The sequence below is a fragment of the Chlamydotis macqueenii genome, chromosome 5 (genome assembly GCF_036417535.1).
Source record: "Chlamydotis macqueenii isolate bChlMac1 chromosome 5, bChlMac1.mat, whole genome shotgun sequence".
NCBI classification, from domain to species: Eukaryota; Metazoa; Chordata; class Aves; order Otidiformes; family Otididae; genus Chlamydotis; species Chlamydotis macqueenii.
Window position 1 is genome coordinate 9,866,894 of NC_141560.1, and position 22,119 is coordinate 9,889,012.

Here is a 22,119-nt window from a genome sequence, read left to right on the forward strand (position 1 = left end):
CTCAAGCTGCACTTTGTTCTGAATCTTGATAAACTGGTTTCCAAGCAAGTACCTGTAATTGCTTTCCTCTCTCCTTTCTCCAGCTTTGCTTGTGGGGACTCGGTGTAGACACCGTGCTCCACGGGCTGCTCCACCCTCTTCATTGACGTGCCTTTGTAATTCATCTGAAGTTGGCTGGTGTACTTCTCATGCTGCAGAGACACAAGCAACAGTTGCAGGGTGCCCCAGCGATCTGTGTGCCAGCCCACAGAAAAGATAAACCACCCTTCCCGCAAACAGATCACACAAAGGCAAATACTGCAGCTATGTTCTGCAACAAAAAGAAAGCACACCTTAGCAGAGGCTACAGAACAGCAGAAATGGCAGCTGAGAGGCTTTCAAATACTCCATTTAGTATACATTATTATGACTAGATAATTCTAGTCCATGAGAAGGTCACTGTGACTTCGCTCTGCAAAACAGCTAATTAGGAAATCCTTTAAAGAACAAACTGAGAAGAATCAGAACTTAGGCCATTTTCCATTCAGGATTCAAAACCTGGAATTCCCTTTGTTCTTAAAGCAGTATTATAAATTCTTTCAGGGCACTCATCTGCATTATCTCAGCTTTTCAGCAAAGGTAATTAAAATATGTTTTAATTATTTCTCTCTCTAAACCCTCTCTCCAGTTAGGAAACTGATTCTGCCTTAAAACAGTCTCCACGTTAACATAGTAAGTGAGCTATTTAAAAGTGGGTTTATTACAAGTAAATTAATAAAAGGGTGTAGCAATTCAGATTACCCCTGAGTAAGTTCAGTGAATCATTTGCCTAGTTCTAGCTGTTACATTTTCAATGCTCTCCAAGTCCTAAACATGGAACCAGGGCTAAGAAGATAGTATGTGCTAGCCAAGAGGTGATGTTTGGCACTGATATTCCAGTCCCTCAGCTGAACATGACAGCTTTCTTGCCTAGAGGTGGTTGCTTTTCTGCCTTAGATAAGAGGATGCTTGAATATTTCGTACCTGCTGCTGAACTATTTGTTAAAAAAAAAATCTCTCTCATTCTCTCATTGCTCAGTAACTAAAAATTGAGAGCTTGAAGGCAAAAATGAGAAGATATACAGAATAAATTAAGCAAACTTTAGTCTGCTGGAGGAAGCATGATGGAGCTGGCCTAAGTCATCATGCTCAGAAAAAAAAGCATCTGTGCTCCAGTTCTGGGAGGGAAAAAGTTCTGCTGTGCTTCACCCACAAGCTGATGTGCTGACTATTCTTTAATATGTTACAGCTTTAGTAACCTTTTTTTGTTGGCAATCATGAAATCATGGAATGGTTTGGGTTGGAAGGGACCTTTAAAGGCCATCCAGTCCCACCCCCCTGGAAGGAGCAGGGACATCTCCAACCAGACCAGGTTGCTCAGAGCCTCATCCAACCTGGCCTTGAATGTTTCCAGGGATGGGGCATCCACCACCTCTCTGGGCAACCTGTGCCAGTGTTCCACCACCCTCAGTGTAAAAAATTTCTTCCTTATATCAAGTCTGAACCTACCTCCTTCTATTTTAAAACCATTACCCGTCGGGCCCTGCTAAAGAGTTTCTCCCCATCTTTCCTGCAGGCCCCCTTCAGGTACTGGAATGCTGCTATAAGGTCTCCCGGGAGCCTTCTCTTAACAGTCTCAACTCTCTCAGCCTGTCCTCATAGGAGAGGAGCTCCAGCCCTCTAATCATCTTCATGGCCTCCTCTGGACCCTCTCCAACAGGCCCACCTCCTTCTTATGTTGGGGGCTCCAGAGCTGGCTGCAGTACTGGAGGTGGGGTCTCACCAGAGCGGAGTAGAGGGGGAGAATCACCTCCCTTGACCTCCTGGCCACTCTATTTTTCATGCATATATCACCATTCTTTTAAATCATAAATAACTTCATCTACATGTTGGCACAGGGATTAGAAAGATCAGAGCTGAGATAACTGGGAAATGTATCTCTCCTCAAAAGAAAGTTTTAAGTCCCAATCCAAGGAGAGCATCACACTGTGGAACATTTCACTGCCATCAAGGTATCTTCTTATTTCAGGCAGCTTGACCATTACTAGAACACTTAACAAAAAAAAGAAAAGACCAACAATAACAACAACAACAAAAAAAAAAAAAAAAACCAAACCCACCTGCACCCAGAAACCCTTACCTTTAATGCTTCTTCTGGAACTTTGTGTTGAATTTGCTCCAGGACGTACATGTTCGAATGTACAGAACTCGTTAAGGAAATGGCAAAGGAATTAGATGGACAGAAAAATCTAGCACTTAGTCACAGAAAGAAAACAAGATCATAAAACCAGAGAAGCTTAAAATATGCAGGGCACTAAAAGTTGCCTGTGCTGCATCCCACCATGGTCTTTGTCATGCATGTTTTGCAACAGAGCATTTATCTCATTTGCTGGTCAGACTCACGCCAGCTGAAGGGCAGCAGACAAGTGGAGCAGGGCAGGAGAAGCCTGGGGGAGCTCAAGCAGCTCCACGCAGAACCCAGAGGGGCAACCAGATCCCTGACTCAACTCACAGCCCGCTTCTCTCCACCCAGCTGGCAGCTCCAGGCAGACCACTCTCTCCCCACAGTTTCCTGGCCAAGACTGGGCACTTGTGCACTCCGGACAAGTGAACGGAAGAGTTCGGCTCCCTGCAGGGATGCCTGGGACTTTGGTGCTCTCCTGCCCTGCCAAGGCCTTTCAGTCACTGCAGTTGCCTGGATGAAAAGTAAATCAGGTCATGAGCTGCCATGACTTCTTAGAAGGGAGGCGTTCAACATGGTTGAGCCTAGGCAATAATCCTCAGCAACAACTACATTAAAAAAAAAAAAAGCATCTGGCAATGTCATCATGAACAATGCAATCAGGACAGCAGAGAGCAAAGGGGAGGAAAAAAGAAAGATGGAAAATGTTAGACTAAAAATAAACCAAGTGATACTGGCATAGCAGGGAAACTCTGCACAGTCTGCAAGGGAATCTGTAAATGGAAAAGAAACAAATCCTCTTTGCAACATTGCACAGCTGACTCGGAGACCTCAGGAGATGCTGCCATCCACACCGAGCTGAATGTGGTGGGCACAGAAAGCACCACTAAAGAGAGCAGCACTGACTAGCAGAGGAGAGAAAGAGATTGTAACTGCCATAACAGCTACAATGAAGTAAAAAGATTAAGCTACAACCTACACTCTTTGAAGTTTTCCTGGTGAGGGCAATAAATTCTACAATTCATAAATGTAATAATTCATTTCACATGAATATCCATGTAAGGGCTGCAGGACTAAACACTTCAACTCAGCTGCTTAGTGCTCAGAATCACTTTCTATAAAAAGTTTAAACCTGTATCGCAGCCATTAAAACCCACCTATGCTCCAGGCCCTGGCTTATGCCTTCGCTAGACCTGAGTTCACAGTGAATCTTCCACGAGTTTCCCCACACATCTAGAGAGCAGAAGACACATGAGCAGCTACATCAAAAGAACATTTGCAAAGTTGCAAAGTCAAGAAAAGCTAGAACTGAGGTTGCTGATGGAACCGTAAAGGCTGCATCACGCGTGCACTGAGACATCACCTTTAATGACGTGATCCCAGGTGAGAGTGCTCTAATTAGACAGCACTCAGAAAGGGGCTACTCAGGACTTTTCCCTGCCATGCATGCCTGAATTCTCATCAACTGCTGCACCCTGTTCAAATGCTGATCTGAAAGCAAATACTCTATCTCCTTTCTCACCTTTTTTTTTCTGTTATTTCTAAAATGGTGAGAGATAGAGTGAGATGAAGGCCAAAAGTATGATCTTATACAAGGCCCTGAAAACCCTCTCTTCCAGTAGATCTAGGATTGCACCCGCATTAGTTTAAGCATCCCTGTTGCAGCAGTGAGTGTTCCTGCACTGTCACAGTCTAGAGCCAAGGTACTCAGATCCTGGAAGACCAGGGAGGCTCACCGTCTCCTCCTTGCTTCAGTTCTGAGGGCTCCAGCAAGGTTTTGAGTATTTCAAGGGCTACAGCATGGCCAAGCACAAACAGATTATCACAGGGACAACAAAAGGCACAAGAATGTGGCCTTGGGGTCAAGGAAGCACAAGAGTTTTTCAGTCAAACACTTTCTCCCCCCCCCAGTGCTAAAACTTAGTCTCTGCCTCTATTCTCAGAAATGTCAGGACTGTTTTAACTGAAATTTCCCAACAAAAGAAAAAAGAAACCTGGAGAAGACACTTGCTACTTCTAAATTCAGCCTGAGTCAGTAAAGATTGGCAGATAGAAGCAACTGAAAAAGGTTTGGAAAAGGATTAGATTACATGAAAAGGCAGCAATAGGAGCCTCTACTTACCACTGTTGCTCTGCAGGCTCAGAAAGGCATTCCAACACCTATGCTTACAGCCAGTCATACAGTCACATCGGGATAAAGGCAAAGGTGTTTTAACAGACACTAGCAGGATTTGTGATTCTGTAAACAAAGCAGTAACTGCAACCTAGTCTCCTTCGACAGAGATGAAATTTGCTATTGCTGAAGAGAGATTTACTCTTGCATTTTGTGGCAGAAGCAATTTGCACAGGCAAACTTCAATCGATACAGAGCCATGGGTCTGACCACAAGCCCCAAAGCTAAATGTTCAAGGTTGAAGATCTGCAAATTGTCTGAAAGCAGGCATTTGGGTGAAATGATTAACAAAACCACACAAGTTGGATTAGCAAAAAAAAAAAAAAAAAAAAGGAAGATATTAGTTCATACAAAGGCATATGAAATATGTTCACTCCCTGGCTGCTTTTATTTGTAGCCATCCAAATAAAAAGAAAAATACAACCCTTCCTTAGAAAGAGGCTGAAGAGGCACCTTCACAGTCACTACCTGCACAGTCCCTACTGCCAGTGCAGGGCCTGATTCAAAGTCCCACGGAGGTAGCTGGCATCATGATTAACACGCTCTGAATCAGGTCCATGGTGGCGAAACAAAAGCTCATAGCAATCCAAAGCTCCAGAAGGCAAAATAAACACCCTTAGTCATTAGTCACAATTAGCACTGTTAACTCTCCAAGAAGCAAACAGCACAAAACCCAATCAAAGACTGCGTCCAACTCCCTCTTCAGACAAGAAGGATATCATAGCCAAAGCGAATGACATCATTCAGTTTTAGGGTGATGTACTTCTGGTCAGGAATCCTCACGTCATTAACGAATGTCTGCAGGAAAGAAGCACAGGAATGTTTTTTGACTGAGGGTATCAAGGCAATGCATCTCAGATGGGCAGGGCTCCTGGAGGGCACCCATGCCCATCTGCCAACGGCACTGCATGCATTCAGGGTGCACCAGCACAAAGGCAGGTGAGGAGCTAAGTTCCCTAGAAAAATCACCACTGGCAAGTAGCTCCCATGGGCAAAATAGAGCACCCCAATTATGCCTCAAAGCAAGGTGCTCTGAAGGGACCTCTAGGGAGATTTACCTTTCCACCAACTGCAAATGAAATTTTAGTCCCCAACTTGAACATGTAAATGAGGTGCCTGAAGTCAGGAACTTCAGATGCTCTCGGTTCTCCTCTGCCCTTCACACCCAGCAAGAGCAGCAAACGGTGCAACTCTCACTCTAATTACTGAGCTGAGAATCAGCTTTCTGCTGGATGTCAAACAAGACCGGTGTCAGCCCTAAGGCGTGACAATTTAACAAACAAAGCCTATCACATAGGAAGGGGCAAATGAAAATGCACAGGAAAACAAGCATGTGCAGTGACATCAGCACGATGTCAGAGGCCACATTGTCCAATATCAGTATAACAGGCCCGTCACGCAAAAGATTCACAAACTCATTTTTCCTGTGCTCCAGGCAGTTAACTGAGGCCCAAAGAAACTAAATTATCCTTATAAAGGTGGAAGAAATGTACTTCATAGCTGCAAACAAACATCCTAGATGTCTTGGATGCCTGCTTTCCAAGGGGATTCCCCAAGGAACAATTCTCACCGAACAACAGAGGAACAAACCAAGCACTCATGGACATCTTTCACAAATAAACCCATGAACTTTTGTAACAACCAAGGACAAATAAAAATAAATCAGGATCTCGGCTGAAGAAGCACCAGTGTGCTTATAGCGATTAGGCGCTCACAGACACCAGGAGTTACCCCACCTCAGAGCGGGATTCACCCAGGCTCACAGACCGGGAACCCACTGCTGGGTCTTTGTAGCCTCAACACAAATGCAGCTACGCTCTGATGAACCAAAGTTACACTAGAAAATGAATTCACATGCTTTCACCACTGAGGCACAGTCTTCTCCTTCTGCCTTCTCACCTCAGCCAAGCCAAAAATGTATGGTAAGACCACGTATTAACCACAAGGGAAAAATAAATGCTAGAGCAGGAAACTAGAACTTAAGCAGACAACAGGCCCCAGCTTCCTGGTAATTTACAGAAGAGCTGGTGAACAGGCCTGTAATTTCAGAATAAAAGCAAGGAAGCTAGTTAGAAGGCACAGAATTCATATTTGCATAAATTTTTTTTTAATATTTAAAAATCCCACAACAGTCTGATCCGGAACAGGAATAATTACTTGCTGAATTTTCTTCAAAACAGAAGTCTGCAAGAAAACTCATTTTGATGTTGTCACCTATTCATCCATGGTTACTTCAAATAAAATAAGCCAAGGAAACCACTTACTGCAGACAAAAATGCTACCTTCAAAACCAAAAGATCCTTATTAGAGACTGCAGAATCAGCTGAACATTATAATAAAAACAATGCAAAACATTCCAACAATTAATATGAACCAGATTATCCAGCAAAGCCATATAATGCATAGCTGACAAGTCATAAAGTAAATACAAACTAAAAGCCAATTCTGAACATGGAATTAAAATCAAGGTCCTCAAAAGTATTTCTTTAGTTTCAGGGGCGGGGGGAGAAACAAGTTTTCATGGAAATTTTCAAATAAGGACATGTATTTCTTTCATGCTAAATAAATTCAGTTTGGCCACAACAATCCTCTCCAAAAGAAGTGTGTCTGTCTGGTCAGCTGCAGAAGACAAGCACTGCTCTAAACTCCTTTTACTCCACTGCCCCTCTGAGCATAAGCCTATTATTAAAATGTTGTAAATTCATATTCTTTAGCCTGTGAAGAAAGAAGAGAATTGGTGGTACAAGCCTTCCCTCTCTTGCAAGCAGAATTTTCATCTGCTATTTTCCCAGCAGGAGTTAAATACCACAGGTTTTGAACAAGGGATCCAGCTAGAGCCCAGACCAGTTACCGGAAATAATTCCCGTTTCAGTAGGGCTCTCTGCCCTCAGCTATTAGGCTGAGAAGGATTAACACTCCTTGCTATTTTCAGATGCCAGAAGAGGCAGAACAGTTGAGGTCTACTTTAGACACTGTTTTCATATAAGTTTCTGGGTTCATTTTGTGGTTTTGTGGTTGTGATGGTGGAGGGCTTCTGCTTCTAAGCCCAAAACAATGACTGCAGTAAAACCCCTACTGGGAAGGCAATTATGTGAATCTAGCCTAGACCTGCTGCTGCAGAGGAACAGCTCCACTGGTATGAAGAAGCAGCGAAAGAGAGGAATGCTATGACATTAGGACAGTTTTAACTATGATGGTGTATTTAAAAATCACAGAATTCAGGTGGGCAGACGAAGTTCTCACTAAGCTGCCCAACAGCACTGTGTGAACTGGGACCAGAGGAAGGGTTAAGATTCATGCAGACTCAGCTCCCTGTTCTGAGCTCACATTTATCCCTCAGTCTTCACACAAACCAGGCTCAAGGCAGGCAAAAGAGTAACTTCTATTATACAAAAAAGAGGTGGTTTTAAATAGTTTCTCCCCAAAGAAATTAAATTTCTCATCATCCCATAAACCACTCCATGCGCTGACAACTGAATTGCCAAAAGGTCACCCTGCTCATGCTGAAGAGTTGCTCCAGAATTTTCACTAACATCCCCAAAATGAGACTGTACTTATTTCCTCCTCTTTTGCAAGAGCTTCTATGATTTTGAAAGCCATGAAGCATTCTGCAAGGACACCAGAAGAAAGGGGAAAAGAAATACAATATTCACCAAAGCTTTCCTTTTCTAAGACGAGATGCTACATGACCTCCATCTCAGGCCTTGCAAATAATTATGTATGTTTAGCTTAACTCATGCCAACAGTTGCAGTGACCCAAAAGGATCTAACAGTAGAATTAAATAAGTGCACAAGCACTTGCAGACTCAGCACGTCATGCGTTCGCCTCCATCAGCCAGAAGGTTTGCTACTTACGCCATTTAAGCTCCCGAGATCCTTCACCCAGTGTTCATCTTTCTCCTTGTCATAGTTGATTACAGCATGCTGCTTATCGACACTGCGGGACTGGCAATGAAAAGCACAATGAAATGATCAGACATAAGAGATACTGTTAATCAAAGCAACATTTAGACATTAAACTACTTTGACATGGGGTAGGGGGAAAGGGGGGAAAAAAGCAGGAAGGATTAAGTATTATTTACTACTATAAATAGCCACAGAACAAATAGTAAATGTTTCCATGGTTGTTCCAAACACTTCACTGAAGACAATACACTATTTGCATGGAGAGAAGGGGGTGCTGGGGGGGGGGGGGGGGGGGAATCACTGAAAGCTGTCAAGACTACACCATAATTTCAATAAATTATATCAATACACACTGAAAACAAAATGAGTCAAATTGAAAGCCTGAGGGGCAGGATCTCAGCCAGCATGAACTAGAAGAGCATCATTTTTCACTAGCTAAAGCCAGTGGCCTCATCACTAAGGACGTTTCTATTTCAGATTATTTCTTCCTATTTTTCAAAGAGAAAAAGTAGTTTTTCTTAAGTTACAAACCAAACTTATTCACAACAATGTATACTGTTCCCAGGTTTACATTCGAGAGTTGATTTAAATTCTAGGATGTTTTCCAAGTTGAAGGGAGGTTAGTAAACTTGGGATGAGAAAAAAAAGCAACTCAAATTTAAAGCTAGGTTTGAGAACACTGAACTGGACAGCGATTTGGTCCCACTGGCTTTGCCACAATGCACAAGTACCAAACGCATCTCATCTTCAAAACAAAGTGTGACACTTCAGCAGGAATAGTGTCAGACTTCTGAGGAAGAAGTGTTAGAACAAAACCTCTGAATAGTTTTGAAATATGGCATGTTACAGCTATACAGACACCAGACTGTCTGTATTCAGATCTACCACCTCTCGTAACTTGAATCTTGCTGCAGTTGACCTCAACCGTTCACTGGAACTGGTAACTCCATCAGTTCACGCATGTGACACTGAGACCTCCTTGGTATCTCAGGCCAGGGGAGGGCAGGGCGTGCTACCAAAGCAGGGAGACAAGCCAGGCTCTAAGTCAGCTAATCCTCCTCTTCCTGGACATCAACCAACAAGCTCTTGGTGAAAAGTCCTTTCCTTTTCCCAAGTATAAACATGCTGGTTTCCACAGCACCGCTCTCATCAAGACATTATCTACTTCCTTGCAAGCATGCAGAGGCAAAGACTGTTTCAGGGGAATTCCTTGGTGAAAACACAGAGTTTTTTTCCGGAAAAACTGCTACTGTTTGCAGGAATTTCTTCTGCCCCTGCCAATGTCAAGCAGATTGGTAATATTCCCAACAGCTGACAAATAGCAGCTCCTCCCCAGATCATGTGTCAGCCCAGGAGACCTGTCCTGCAGAATAACCCTGAAGTACCAATATGAAACAAGCACACACTTGGCCAGAAGACTGCCCATCCACCTTGTGATGTCCCTCAATCATTCATGACGTGCCACTGGAAGCAGAGACAGGGAGGAGAGGGGCAGGTGACTCCAAGCCTCCAGCTGCATCACTAATACAGTTATACACACACTGCTGAATTTACAAAGTGTTAGCTCACGAGTCCTAGCACTCAATGCTTTGCTGCCCAACTGGTGTCGCTCAGACAGCAATCACTCCCCAAAGAAACAACCGACAGCTGGTGGGACAGGCAGAGACAATGCAGTCAAGGACACCCCACTTGTATCTCCAGTTACACTGAGCCCTGAATGCAGCAAGCGACATACAGCAACATCCTCCCAGGAGGGGCACACGTAGACCTCTCACCCTCATGCAATCCCCACGCTTGCTGTCTGACCCTGACCCCAAGGCAGGGCAGGTGTTAAAGCACTGGCAGTGTGAAGCTGCTGCTTCTCTCTGTTACTGTTCCCATTAGATGCAGCCCTTCGGTCCAATTTGCAATCACCCAAGTGGCTGTGGTAGGTATGTGCAGTGTAAGGTAAGGATGGTTGAGGCATGCTGCCCAGGACCTGCACCTCCGCACACAGCCCTGAGGGCAGGAACGTCTCCAGCTGCAAAACCTTGGCTATCGCAGCAGCTGATCCTTCATGAGCTGGAGTTGTACCTGATCTGCCACAAGGTCCCTCGTATTCTTCAAGAGGATGCAGGAGGGTCTCCTTCCACCGCCCTGATTGCCCTGGGTCCATTCCTACAACAATTTGGGACTGTGTGGGCACTGCACCTGGGCTGGGGCTCCTTCAAGGGCTCACTGCGCCTTACCTACAAAGCAGAGGGGGAGGACTATCCCCACTCACAGCATGGGTAGAAATCCCCTTTCCCCATCCATGGCCATTTATAGAACTACGTTTCAACCTGCTGGACTCAAAGACAACCGCACACAGAGGTCCTGCTGCACAGCACAGATGCAAGGTCTTCCCTATTCCCTCTGCTACTCAAAACTGTGGACTTTACCATTCCCAACAGGATGTGAGGGAACGTTGATTAACTGGTGCAGTAGTGTTTGCTTTAGCTTTTTACAGCGTGTCATAGGGACTCATTTAAAGATTAACAGATTTTAAAGGCAGAACAATCCCTCCAGCCCCCTTCAAAGGGCAGAAAGGCTTCCACCCCAAAAAGCTAATCCAGACAAAAAAATTAGGGTAGATTTTATCTGGTATTTGATTTTAAATGAATCACAGGTCATTTACAAAGGGGTTTATTTCTGGGAACCAGCTGTCTCCCAAAAATTCAACTTGCCCTGCATCTGACCCTGCTGTAAGGCAGCACAGCCTTTGGGCTGCTGTATTTTACAACAGCTGACTACAGCCACTTAGGGTTCCTAACCAGACGAAGGTCATCACAGGGTAGCAGAGATGTATTCCAGCAGCATCATATTCCCCTACATAAAAGCAGGAAGAGGTCATCAAAAGAACAAATTTGTGCCAAAACTTCCCATCTTCCAAGGAAGTTCCAGCTGTGTTCAAGATGTCCCTTTGCAAAAGGAGTCAAAACGATACGCAAAATCTGACCCACAGTCTTCATATAACCTCTCAGCAGCCTTTCACAGGAACACAGCAAACTGTTACGCAGATCACACTTCTGTGAAATTTCATGCTTTTGTGGAGAAGAGAGGAATTTCTTAGTTTCGTTTATGTTAAATCAGCAAACATCACAGGAACTGGCAGCAGGAGATCCTCAGGGCCTATCTCCAAGGAAACTCAACTTAAAATAACTAAAATCACACCTTATTTATTTTGATACAGACTTGCCAAAGGTCACTCTTACTTGACAGCTGAGGTGTGGTTTATTTCAACATCAGTCACATATAACACAAACCGCTCTTGCGTGCGGTGACAGCAGGAACCCAGCAGCTGATCATCCTTTTGTTCTCAGAGAGGAGCTGACTGCCTCAACCCCACTTCCAAAGAAAAGACTAACCAGTTTCCAGACCGGTAACAGCCAAGAGCCTGAGAACAGTCCTGCAGAAGTCACTGCAGCCCAGCAGGCCAGTGGTTTCTAATGCATGACCTTCTGAATCACAGAAAGTGATTTACGAAGCCTGAGTCAGCACACATTATAGAGCAGCTGAGAGCTGCCAATGGTCTGCAACTCCACTGGAAAGATTTTAGGCATCTATAAATTGAAAAGCTGCAATTAAGTTGACTGAATCACAAATATAAGAGGAGACTCTAGCTTAAATGCACACTTGCAGCAAATACTGAGCCTTGCTTACAATCAATCACAACAAAAGGCAAGACCGATCCACCTGTCCAGGGGGACACAGGAGACTAAGCAGAAAAAAAAATATGAATTTCCAATGAAGCATTAACAAAACCTGAAGTGTATATACCAAGATGTTAAAAGCAGAAAACTGGTACACCCTCACAGTTAATGTTTCACTGGAAAAGCACTTGCAATGGGTGAGCAGCACTCCTCAGCTATGGCAAGGATCTGCTTGGACCCAAACAGCAAAACCAGAGCTGGAGCACCTCAGATGAGATCAAGAAGGGGAAGAGAAGGCAGGGAATGGAGGTCTCCTCCGAAGCACTACTGATCTGCAGGCAAGAAGTAAGACTACACTGTGAGAGGCTGGGAATGAAGGAAGAACAGTGTTCTCACCATGTCCTAACACTGGACCTGTTATCAAATGAAAACAACTCTCAGGAAGACACAACATGTACTTTTCTGATTAACAACATTTACACTTGTCTGAAGGGAAAACATGGACACTGATTTGTTACTACGCTAAGCTCATCCAGAGCTTGCATTTCCAGACATTCAAATAACTTCCTAATATAAGGCTGTCCTGCTTCTCCATCCTACTATCTACAATGCATCATGTTTTAAATACCTAGTAGACAAAATGCACACGTGGCATATATCTGCAGACATTGGTGTTTCATAGCTCTTCTTTCTGCCACAATCATATTAAACAGACAGCCCAAATCACAGAGAGGGATGGCACCTGAGTCTGCCAGTCCCATACCAGTACCAACATCTTGGATCAGCAGTCATGCAACCAGGCAGCTCGCTTGTGATTCTCAAATCCGCACGCATCACATCAGCAAAAGCCCCTGCTTAGCATGGGAGCAGCAAAAGTACCTTAAGTGCGCAGGAGTCTCCACTATCACACTGGCTACGTGTGCTGCAGATACCCTACAGCTTTGTGTTTGGTGGAGGGTCTGATACACAGAACAGGGCACTTGGGATAAAAGCACGAGCTGCAGAGATGCCAAGCAAAACCCGCAAGGAAACAAGACCTGCTTAGGAAGGCAGGAGGAGAAATACAGCCAGACAGCCTGCATTTCCCCACAGGGCCAGGGAGCAGATGCAGCTCAGCTGTCTACGTAGATACAGATGCTGCTTTTTTCCCCAAGAGATTTACCATGGGCAAAAACCTACTGCTCAGAGTTGAGGTTTGGACCTCAGCCCTCCCAGTGCCATGAGGCATCGTGGTACTGGAGATAAAATAAACAAACGAGAGCAGTTTCCCTGTTCCTCACTGCAGTCTGTTGTGCGTGTCTGGCACGAGATAACTGCAGAACTCTGGTGGCAGCACGCAATAAACATTTGCTCAAATACTTTCCATAGTGAACAGGTTACATTTCTGCCAGTACTGTGCTCTGCACAAGTGTCCCAGTAAGGAAATACAAACCTCTCCTCATGTCCTACTTTAGGAGGGAGACAGGCAAAGCCAAATTTAAAAAAAAAAAAAAAAAGAAAGAAAAAAAAAATCCCTTGCATTCTGGCCTGAAATATGATTTTTTTGCTCCTCAAAAAGTAAAATCCCAGATAACATTTAACTACAGATACAAACACTGGGTCTCCTTTTTTCACCACTATGTATTTCACAGAGTTGTGTATATTATCCACTTCAGTACTTTTCCAGAATATTAGTGAATAGTCTGTCCTGCCCCAGGCTGACTGCAAGTGTAACACCCCCACAAGAGGCAGCCTGATGGCTCCCAGGGGTACATGCTGCCGGCTTCTGAATGACTCTGCCCTAAGCAGACAAATTTCTCCTCAGCAAGGGCAGCCACCTCATCCTGGGGCTGGACTCACTTTATGGCTCCCAAGCTGCACAGGCTCCTGCCTTCAGTTTTGCTGCAGTCAAGATCATGGGCTTAGTGGATCTGTGGCAGGACCAGGGCCTGAGTATTCATGTGAAAAATAAGGCACTGAACAAAAGAGAGAAATCCCCCAGGAAAATGAAACTGTAATCCCCACAGCTTGGCAAAGGGATTTAGAGGCTGGCATAGTGCCCACAACAACTTAACCCTTTATTTTGGGGTAGAAGAGGTTTTCCCTTGATCGTTCCCCTTTCCCAAAGCAGAGCACTGCTTCAAGAGACCCAAGGTCAGATCCTGACCATGGGGAGGGAACATACTGCCCACAGATGCACTGGCTTTCCCTTCGTCTTACACAGCCACCCAGGAAGCATGGAAAAGCACTATCTTAGGTGAGACAGAAGCCTGAATTTCTACAGCGCAGCCGAGCTGCACGCTAGTGCCTGGATCAGGATCTCAGATGTGGAAGGAGTCCCCTTCTTCCCTGCCCACTCCGAAGAGGGACAAACCCTCCCTCTGCAGATCAAGCTTCCAGCACCTTGCCAGCCGTGTGCAGCCCTCTCACCCCTAATAACCACCTGCCTGCAGTGCCACCATCACCTCTCTCCCTACCCTGCCTCTAGCAATGAACTCCCCTCCCAGGTTTGCCAGTCCTGCCATGCCTCCAGCCTCCTCAACCCACATTTCATCAGACATTGTAATCCTCCTGTCAACTGCACATTAACAGAAAACAATGGGAGAAGCAAGAGCCAAAAAAACAACTCTAGGCCTGGAAGTACGGGATCTGCATCCTTCCTCCCATAGCTGCTGCCCAGGCACCTGGAAACACTACCTGTCAAAAAGCAGAGCCTTCCCAAGGCTAGGTCCTCTCCCTTCTGCCTGTGAGACACCTACTTCCCTTGTGACACCTAATGAATGACTCTCGGAATCACTGCAATTCCCAGTGCCCTGGGACTAACATAGGTGCCGGTATACACCTCCTGGATAACTGCAGCGAAACAGCACGAGCAGAGCACCACCCTGTCCCAACTACAGCTTCCCACTCCAACCCCGCGCTTCCATGAGGAAGGAGGTTGGGACACAAAAGGCAGCAGAGATTCCCTATGGCTTCTAGTGAGAGCTCCCCAGGCAGGAAATACCAGAGTGATGGAGGGATATGACTTCTGCACCACAGTGAATTCAGCTAGAAGTACAGGAAAAAGATAATCTACCAAGTTCACATCATGTGCTTCCTCCCAGCATAATGCTGCACACAAACTACACCACACTTATTTGCACTTGTTTATGTATACACTTACAAAACTACATAGGAGAGACATCATATTATCAAGTACAGCCCAGGAAAGGTATGATACATCAGGTCAATGAAACCTTAATTTGCCCAGATGTCACACACACATGCAGAGTTCACCATCACACGGTATTATCTGTGGAGTGCACCGTGGACCCTGCGTACCAAAGGTGGAACAGATCCTGCGGGGAGAAAATATCCGGTAACGACACAATAACAGATTGCATCTTCATGCCTACGTACACAGGGGGAGAAGCAGGATTACAGAGGTAATCTTCACACTGATTTGTTGTAACTGCTCTGCAGTTATAAACACTTGACTTAGCAGCCAGAAGAACGTTCCTTCAGTGCCTAGAATGCTTGTAATTCCCTAGCTTTTTACCAAAGTAAGCTAAAAAAGTCTATTCAAGCAGTATCAAGTTACCATTTATCCTATTCACCAGCAGAACTAACTTGTATGTTCAGCTTACAAGCCCCTACCACTTGAACTGACTAATTGATGCCATAAGGAGCATGCGATATCCCATACGGACCACTGACAGATGCTTGGCTAGTAGCTTTCACATCTATCTGCTAACGTCAGAATAAAAGCGAGTCTTCAGCCCATCTCAGCCCTAAGGGAGATGCTGCTCACCAGTCACATCCTGTAATGCCCACTTTCCCCTCACTGAACAGCTTCTGCCGAATATGCACCACTCTACACTTTTCCAAGTCCTGCTGCTCCTTCTGTCACTCTGCACAAATGGCAGACTTGTTGTGCCTCCCAGCTCAGCCATACCTTAATCTCCTGGTGAGGCTTTATAGAGTAGAAATCCAATGATTAAATGCAAAGATCTGGCCTCTGGCTTCCTGAAACACAGGTCAAGAGGTTGAGCAAGTACACTGAAGCACACATTACATTCTTGGCTTGTCCTCGCACTTTCCTCAACAGCTGCTTTGACCACTGTCTGAGTCAGGATACCCAGCTAGATGCACCTTGATCTAATCTAGAACAGTTGCTCTTACATCTAAACCTCAGTCTTGTGCATCCCTGCACCTAGTTCCTCTTTGACCAACCTGAGACAGCTCTGTCCTGCAATCTGTCCCCTCACCAACCTCACTCCTGGATGAAATACGACTTAAGACAACAGTATCAAACAAGTCCCTGCTGACTACATGCAAACTCCAACTTTTTTCCAAAGGTTTAGAACTTGGTCAAACACATTTAGATTGAGGAGGGGGAGCAGGAACCACTTCTGACCTACGCATTCACTCTTGAAAAGCATCACCCCTCACCTCTACAAAGCCAGAGCTTCAAAGCACAGGTTAAATATACTTTCAAATAGTTTATATGAAGAAAACAACATTTTTCTCAAAGTTGCTTACACCAAAGACGGGAGCTGATTGTATCCGAACACACTGCCTAAAACATGCCTGGAAGTTAAATTCTCATCCCAAACAGTTACGAAGCTCAGCAGAGTTACAAGCAATTGAAAACAGTGTCTCCTGAGAGGAAGTGCCAAGCTCTCTTAAAAGGCACACAGGACAAAGCCATAAAACAGAAAGCATCATGCCATCTGCACCAGCTGCTGCTGTAACTCACACTCATGTGCACAACCTCACCTGGTGTGGGACAACAGCATGCTCAAACCATCACTCAAAAGAGGGGAATACACAAGGGAGCACTAGTTAAACATTTTGCTTTCCAAAATTTTCCAATAAACATCTCTCACTCCAACAAAAACAGGGAAATCATGACCCTGCTTTCCCTTCTGTTAAATATTTACATTTAGCAAAAATGAAAAAGAGGCTTTGGTTAGGGGCAGATGGGAAGATTTTAAATGGCCAAGTTAAAATTTTGAGTTTAGAAAATGTTTGTCCCCTGAGTAAATACCCATCACATTAAGCAAATTATCAAAGTTGATGGCAATTGTATTTCCCAAGAAGAATGTTGGAGGAGGGGGAGAATTACTTTGCTCAAGATGGTCCAAAAACCCTCTTATTTTTGGTTTAAAAAAAAAAAAAAAAAAGTAAACCTTTTCAGAGAATTACTTCCTACCACCACCAAGCTTCACAGAAAAAAACACGCTAGTGCAAGTTAGTGAAGCCCTAGATTTCCATGCTCTTGCTATTTGTTGACCATTACCTGAAGAGAGCCAGTGTGACTGTTGAAGAAACCAAGCACTGTTTTCAGAAAAAGGGCAGAACTAAACCCTTGAGTCTGCATAACAACACTGTGCATGCCAAGCTACATCACTCGGCATTTTCGCCCATGCATTAACATCCAAACCCAATGTAAATCTCACATTTACTTGAACTAGATGCTTTACAGTGCTGCAAAAACATTTAAAACATTTCTAATCCTCTTAGAAGGATTTCAAGGTATAGAAGATTTCAAGGTAGATTATGTTTCCCCACTAACAAACCTACTTAATTTTAAGCTTAAAGACTCTGGTTTTCTTCACCTCTTTATTGACATGAAAGCAAATCTAGTACCTGTATGAAATAAGCAAACGCAGGAAAAACTAAAGCTTGATTGTTTGGTGACAAAGCCATCATTTTTTGCTGTTTAAGGATCTGATACCTTGAGACATGTTCCAAGAACATATCAAAAGACAAGACACTCCTAAAACAGTAAAATGAGAAAGGCAAGACCCCAAGGTCTCCAGAACAAGGGTTATCTCTGTGTCATATGTTTGCGCGCCATCTAATACACACAGTCTGACCAGGGAACCACAAACCATATCAGGATGAAATCACTAAGCAGTACCAGTCCTAGAGATGAAAACACACTGACCAGGTCATCCAGTCCTTTCCCCAGTCACTGCCAGTCTGCTCCCAGCTGTGCACTTTAGGGGATTAAATGCCAATACCTTGAAATATAAAAGCAAAATAACTGAGCAGGGAATATACAGTTTCAGGGTCAGTACCACAGAAACACTACAGGTGCGAACGCTGCCACAAGAGCTCTGTCCATCTGCTCTGATAACCGCCCTGATTCCCCAAGATAAATGATTGTGCCAGTCTGCACAACGATTTTTTGACATGGACAGTCACAGTAGGAAAAAAGGCTATTTTTAGATCTCGTCCTCCATCTGCTCACACACAACTTCGCTTGGATATCAAGTCTCTGTTTGCAGTCTCTTTTCCGCACCGAGACTTACTACAATCATCTCATTTGGAGGCCAAGGTAGCTCTGGAAAACATCTTTATAAGTAAATGGCTAGGAAAATAATGTACTGTGCTGTTCAAAATAAGACCTTACATGTGATGCTAGAAAAAGTTTTATTACTAGAGATAGTAGACTACTATGTTTAGGGTTACATGTAACTCATCCCATGTACATAAGCAGCTGACTTCTACAGACAATCCAGAGCCTTCATTCTGGTGAACTAATGAAAATCTCCTTTAATACCATCACCACTTATGAGCCCCCAAATACAACCGCTTCGCTCTCACAGATAGTGCTGCCTCCTCTAGGAACCTCAATTCATTTACCTTGTAGAAAAGAGCATGCACAGCAAGTGTAGAGCATCACAGGAACACCAACAAGCCAGCTCAGACTTGCAAAGAAGCATTAAATACTCCACATCATATGGAGTGGTTCACAATCCATGCTGTCCAGTTAACCCCATGAATAACCAGAGAAACAAGCAACGCATTTTAAGTATAACTGATATTCAAGTACTTTTATTTTAGGGTCCACAACTTGAGACATGTGATTCTAGGAGTGCTGAACCCTGACAGTAAAAAAAAAAAAAAAAAAAAAAAAACCAAACTCTAGTATCTTCAAAAGCTATTAAGATGGGCACCCTAAGACTCGGGTTGTTTTTGGAAATCAAAGCCACTGTGGGTGTTTTCTCCCTTCAAGTCACAAGAGAACACACAATCAGATTTCTGAGCAGTCAAATGCAGACTTACAGAAAATACCAGGACAGTTTTATTGTCTCACCTTTATATGCCTCACCAGTCAGACACTTAAAAACATGACATAAACGATAGTGTGATTCATGGGAAAACCCAAACAAACAATCTGGTGCTGAGCAGGAGCATGCTTCAGACTCTACCACTGCAGCACAGCCATGCCATTCACTGCCAGCTAGCAGAGCAGTACAAACACTGCAAGCTCTCCTTTTGTGGACACTAACACTTTATTACAGCTAGACAACACCTTGCCTTCCAAGTATGCCTCATACAAGAACTTCTACAGACCTCTTGCTTACAAAATCCCGACAGGTTAGCAGCAGCAGCAGCTATGGGGGAGGGAGTCCCTGTTGGGCAGCTTCCTAATTTTTCCACCAGTAGACACATTTGCCCCTTTGTAAAGGGGGAAAGGGGGACAGGCAGGTGAAATCAATCTTTTTTTTTTTGCATTTAAGTACTCACGGCATGGTCCAGTAGAAACACTAATTTAATTCTGAGCTTTTCCAAATTCCTGAGCTAAACTGCTCCTGTCAAAAGCTCTTTGCAAGACACCAGCTCAATTTGTTTGGAGTGACGTCCATTACATTACGCTGTCAAACATCAGACCACAGTCACCACTCCAGACACTTTGGACTAGGTCCAGCAGAGACACATGCTGGTATGGGAAGCACTAACACAAGCTGCAAGTTCGCTCAAGCAACACAACTACTTTGGGAAGACCACCTTAGTCATTCCATCAAAACAGCTAGTTTCTCTGCTAAACATCAGTATTTTTAACCATGATTAAAAAAAAACCTAAGTAAGAGATACAACCACTGACAATTTAATCAAATTTAAAGGGAAAAACAGGCAAACAAACAAAAAAACATATCCCCATCCAAATCACACATACTAGTAAACAGTGCATGTACTAAATGCTACAGAAAACAGTAGCATAATCACAGATCAGGATAGAACAGTATGTCTTTGTTGACTACTTCTAGCAGCATCAAGATAGTTAATCTATTTGATTAATCTCTCACCACTACAATGCCTATCCATCTGATGACATGGCAATTTGAAAGAAATCTCACTTGCACTTTCACAAACATATGAGGTCTTCATGGGAACCGCAGACTCAATATAAAAAGGAAGTTCCTTTTAAAAGATGTCATTTGAAGAAAGCATGCAATACCTCTACAGATCCCCAGCATTACATTCACATCTACCTCATCTTCAGAAGGAATAACAAAAAAACAAAAGTCGTGTTACCTGGAGCATAAGTTCACAGTCATCTCTGCCAACAAATATCATCTCCCGAGGGAGCCGATGGCGAATGCCAGTGCTGCTCACCAAGAACCACGAAGTCACGCTCATTTTGGTGCTTGGCACTTAATCTTTACACATCCTAAATACAAAAAAAAACCATGACACACAGTGAGCTCTTAATGAAGTGTGGAAGTACACCAGTGCATAGCTGCAGTTCCCAAATTTCCCTGTGCCACAAGACCCAGTGCTGCCTCTTGCACTTTGTGTTCCTGTCTTAAACGTCTCGTGGCAACAAGCAGTTTTGAAGTGCATGCCAGGATGCTTTGCCCATGTGCCATGTGTAGGAGCTCTGCAGCCCTGGAAATATTCCCACAGCAAAGTAAGACTAAGCGTCTGAAGAAAGGATTGTTCAGGAAATGAAGCGGGCAGCAGAATCCAATCAATGAGATGATGAAATACGGTAGGAAGAAGATTAAAAAAAAAAAAGGACATTTTTTCCAGAACATTTCCTCATCACTAGCACTGTGCCCCATCCTCAAAATCTGCGCTAGCATATCAGGTGACATAACCTGGCTTCTATAACCTTTCACGGTACACTCCCAGGAGCTGGGAGGAGACCAGCCTCCCTATTGCTCATCCCACTTCCACACCGATATGAGTCGGGAGCCCACAGATCCTTCTCTCCTTCCTCCCTGGTCCAAAACCCGCACCACGAGAACAGGAAACACAGGCTGCCGTCCCCACCAGAGGGTTTTGCTGTACACCGCCCCTCTTTCCCCCGCAACAGGCAAAAGGGCAGGCAGCTGTAACCTGCGAGGGCAGCACTTACCGGGAACTCTCCCAGCCACACCTGTTTGTTGTCGCTGCTACAGCCGGGCTGCAGGCAGCCTGGCCCTGCGGCCTCTCCTCCTCCCTCTCCCACAATATCGCATTTTCCTCTCCCTGGCTGAAGGAAAATAAAAGTGGCACACATCAAGCCTCTCTCCTTCCTCTCACCCACCTCCCGGGATCCAAGTCGCGTTCCTAAATGCGCCCGGGGAAGGAGATCTCCATTTTATCCGTGCTGGGCTGAGCTCCCCGGCCTCCCCCACCCCAGCGGCCCCGGGGAAGCGCAGGTAACCCGGGCGCGGAGGATGAACAACCTGCCCCAGCCGAGCGCAGGCCTGGGGCGGGGATAGGGTGGAGAGGAGGAGAGCCCTGCACGCCCCGCCGCCCTCCCTGTCGCTGCGGACAGGCAAAACCGCGCTGGGAGCCGGCGGTGAGGGCTCCCGTGCCCCTGTCACGACAAGCGACCGGCCCCGCCGCACCGCGCCCGGGGAAACGCCGCCTCCCCGACAAAGCGCCCGGGGAGGGGAGCCGGGAGCCGCCGGCCGAGCCCCGCGGCCGCCTCGCACCGCCCCCGAGCCGGGCTGCAGGGCTGCCGCCGGGGCCGGCCCCCTCCCCAGGGCCCCGGCCGGGCCGCGCCGGCCGCTGAGGGGAGAGCGAGCAGCCGAGGCGGGCCAGGTGTGGCGCCAAGGTTCCCCCCGCCAACCCCGCGGGGCGGGCCCGGCCCTTTGTTTGCTGAGGCCCGGTTCTCCCCCTCCGCCGCCCTACCTGCTGCGGCCCTCGGCGCGGTGGCAGGCCGGGCGCCGCGCCCCGCCAGCCGGCTCTGCCTGCCCCGCGGGCCGCTCCCGGCGCCCGCCCCGCCCCGCCCCCGCGCGCGGCAGGTTCCCGACGTCAGGAGGCGGCTCCAGCCGCCGGGCCCGGCCGCGGCCACACCGCCCCCGCTCCCACCGTGGCCCCTGCCCGGGCCCGGCGTCCCCGTCCGCAGCGGCGCTGCGGCCTTGGGCGGCGGCACCTGAGCGGCAGGTGTGACAGAGGCTGAGGGGGTTTCTGGGTCACGG

At 45.8% G+C, this 22,119-nt stretch overlaps 1 protein-coding gene across 1 annotated transcript in view; it reads right to left on the reverse strand.

Moving 5' to 3' along the window:
• Nucleotides 1–21,897, reverse strand: part of CEP170B (centrosomal protein 170B) — a 57,461-nt gene extending 35,564 nt beyond the window's left edge. Inside the window, exons 1-7 of the mRNA XM_086748537.1 lie at nucleotides 21,830–21,897; nucleotides 21,066–21,178; nucleotides 20,240–20,375; nucleotides 8,229–8,318; nucleotides 5,093–5,171; nucleotides 2,159–2,217; nucleotides 53–191 (exon numbers count right to left, since the gene is read on the reverse strand). Of these exons, the coding sequence (XP_086604663.1) occupies nucleotides 53–191; nucleotides 2,159–2,217; nucleotides 5,093–5,171; nucleotides 8,229–8,318; nucleotides 20,240–20,344 (472 nt within the window). The 5' untranslated portion in view covers nucleotides 20,345–20,375; nucleotides 21,066–21,178; nucleotides 21,830–21,897. The remainder of the gene's footprint in view (nucleotides 1–52; nucleotides 192–2,158; nucleotides 2,218–5,092; nucleotides 5,172–8,228; nucleotides 8,319–20,239; nucleotides 20,376–21,065; nucleotides 21,179–21,829) is intronic.
• Nucleotides 21,898–22,119: the final 222 nt, after the last annotated feature.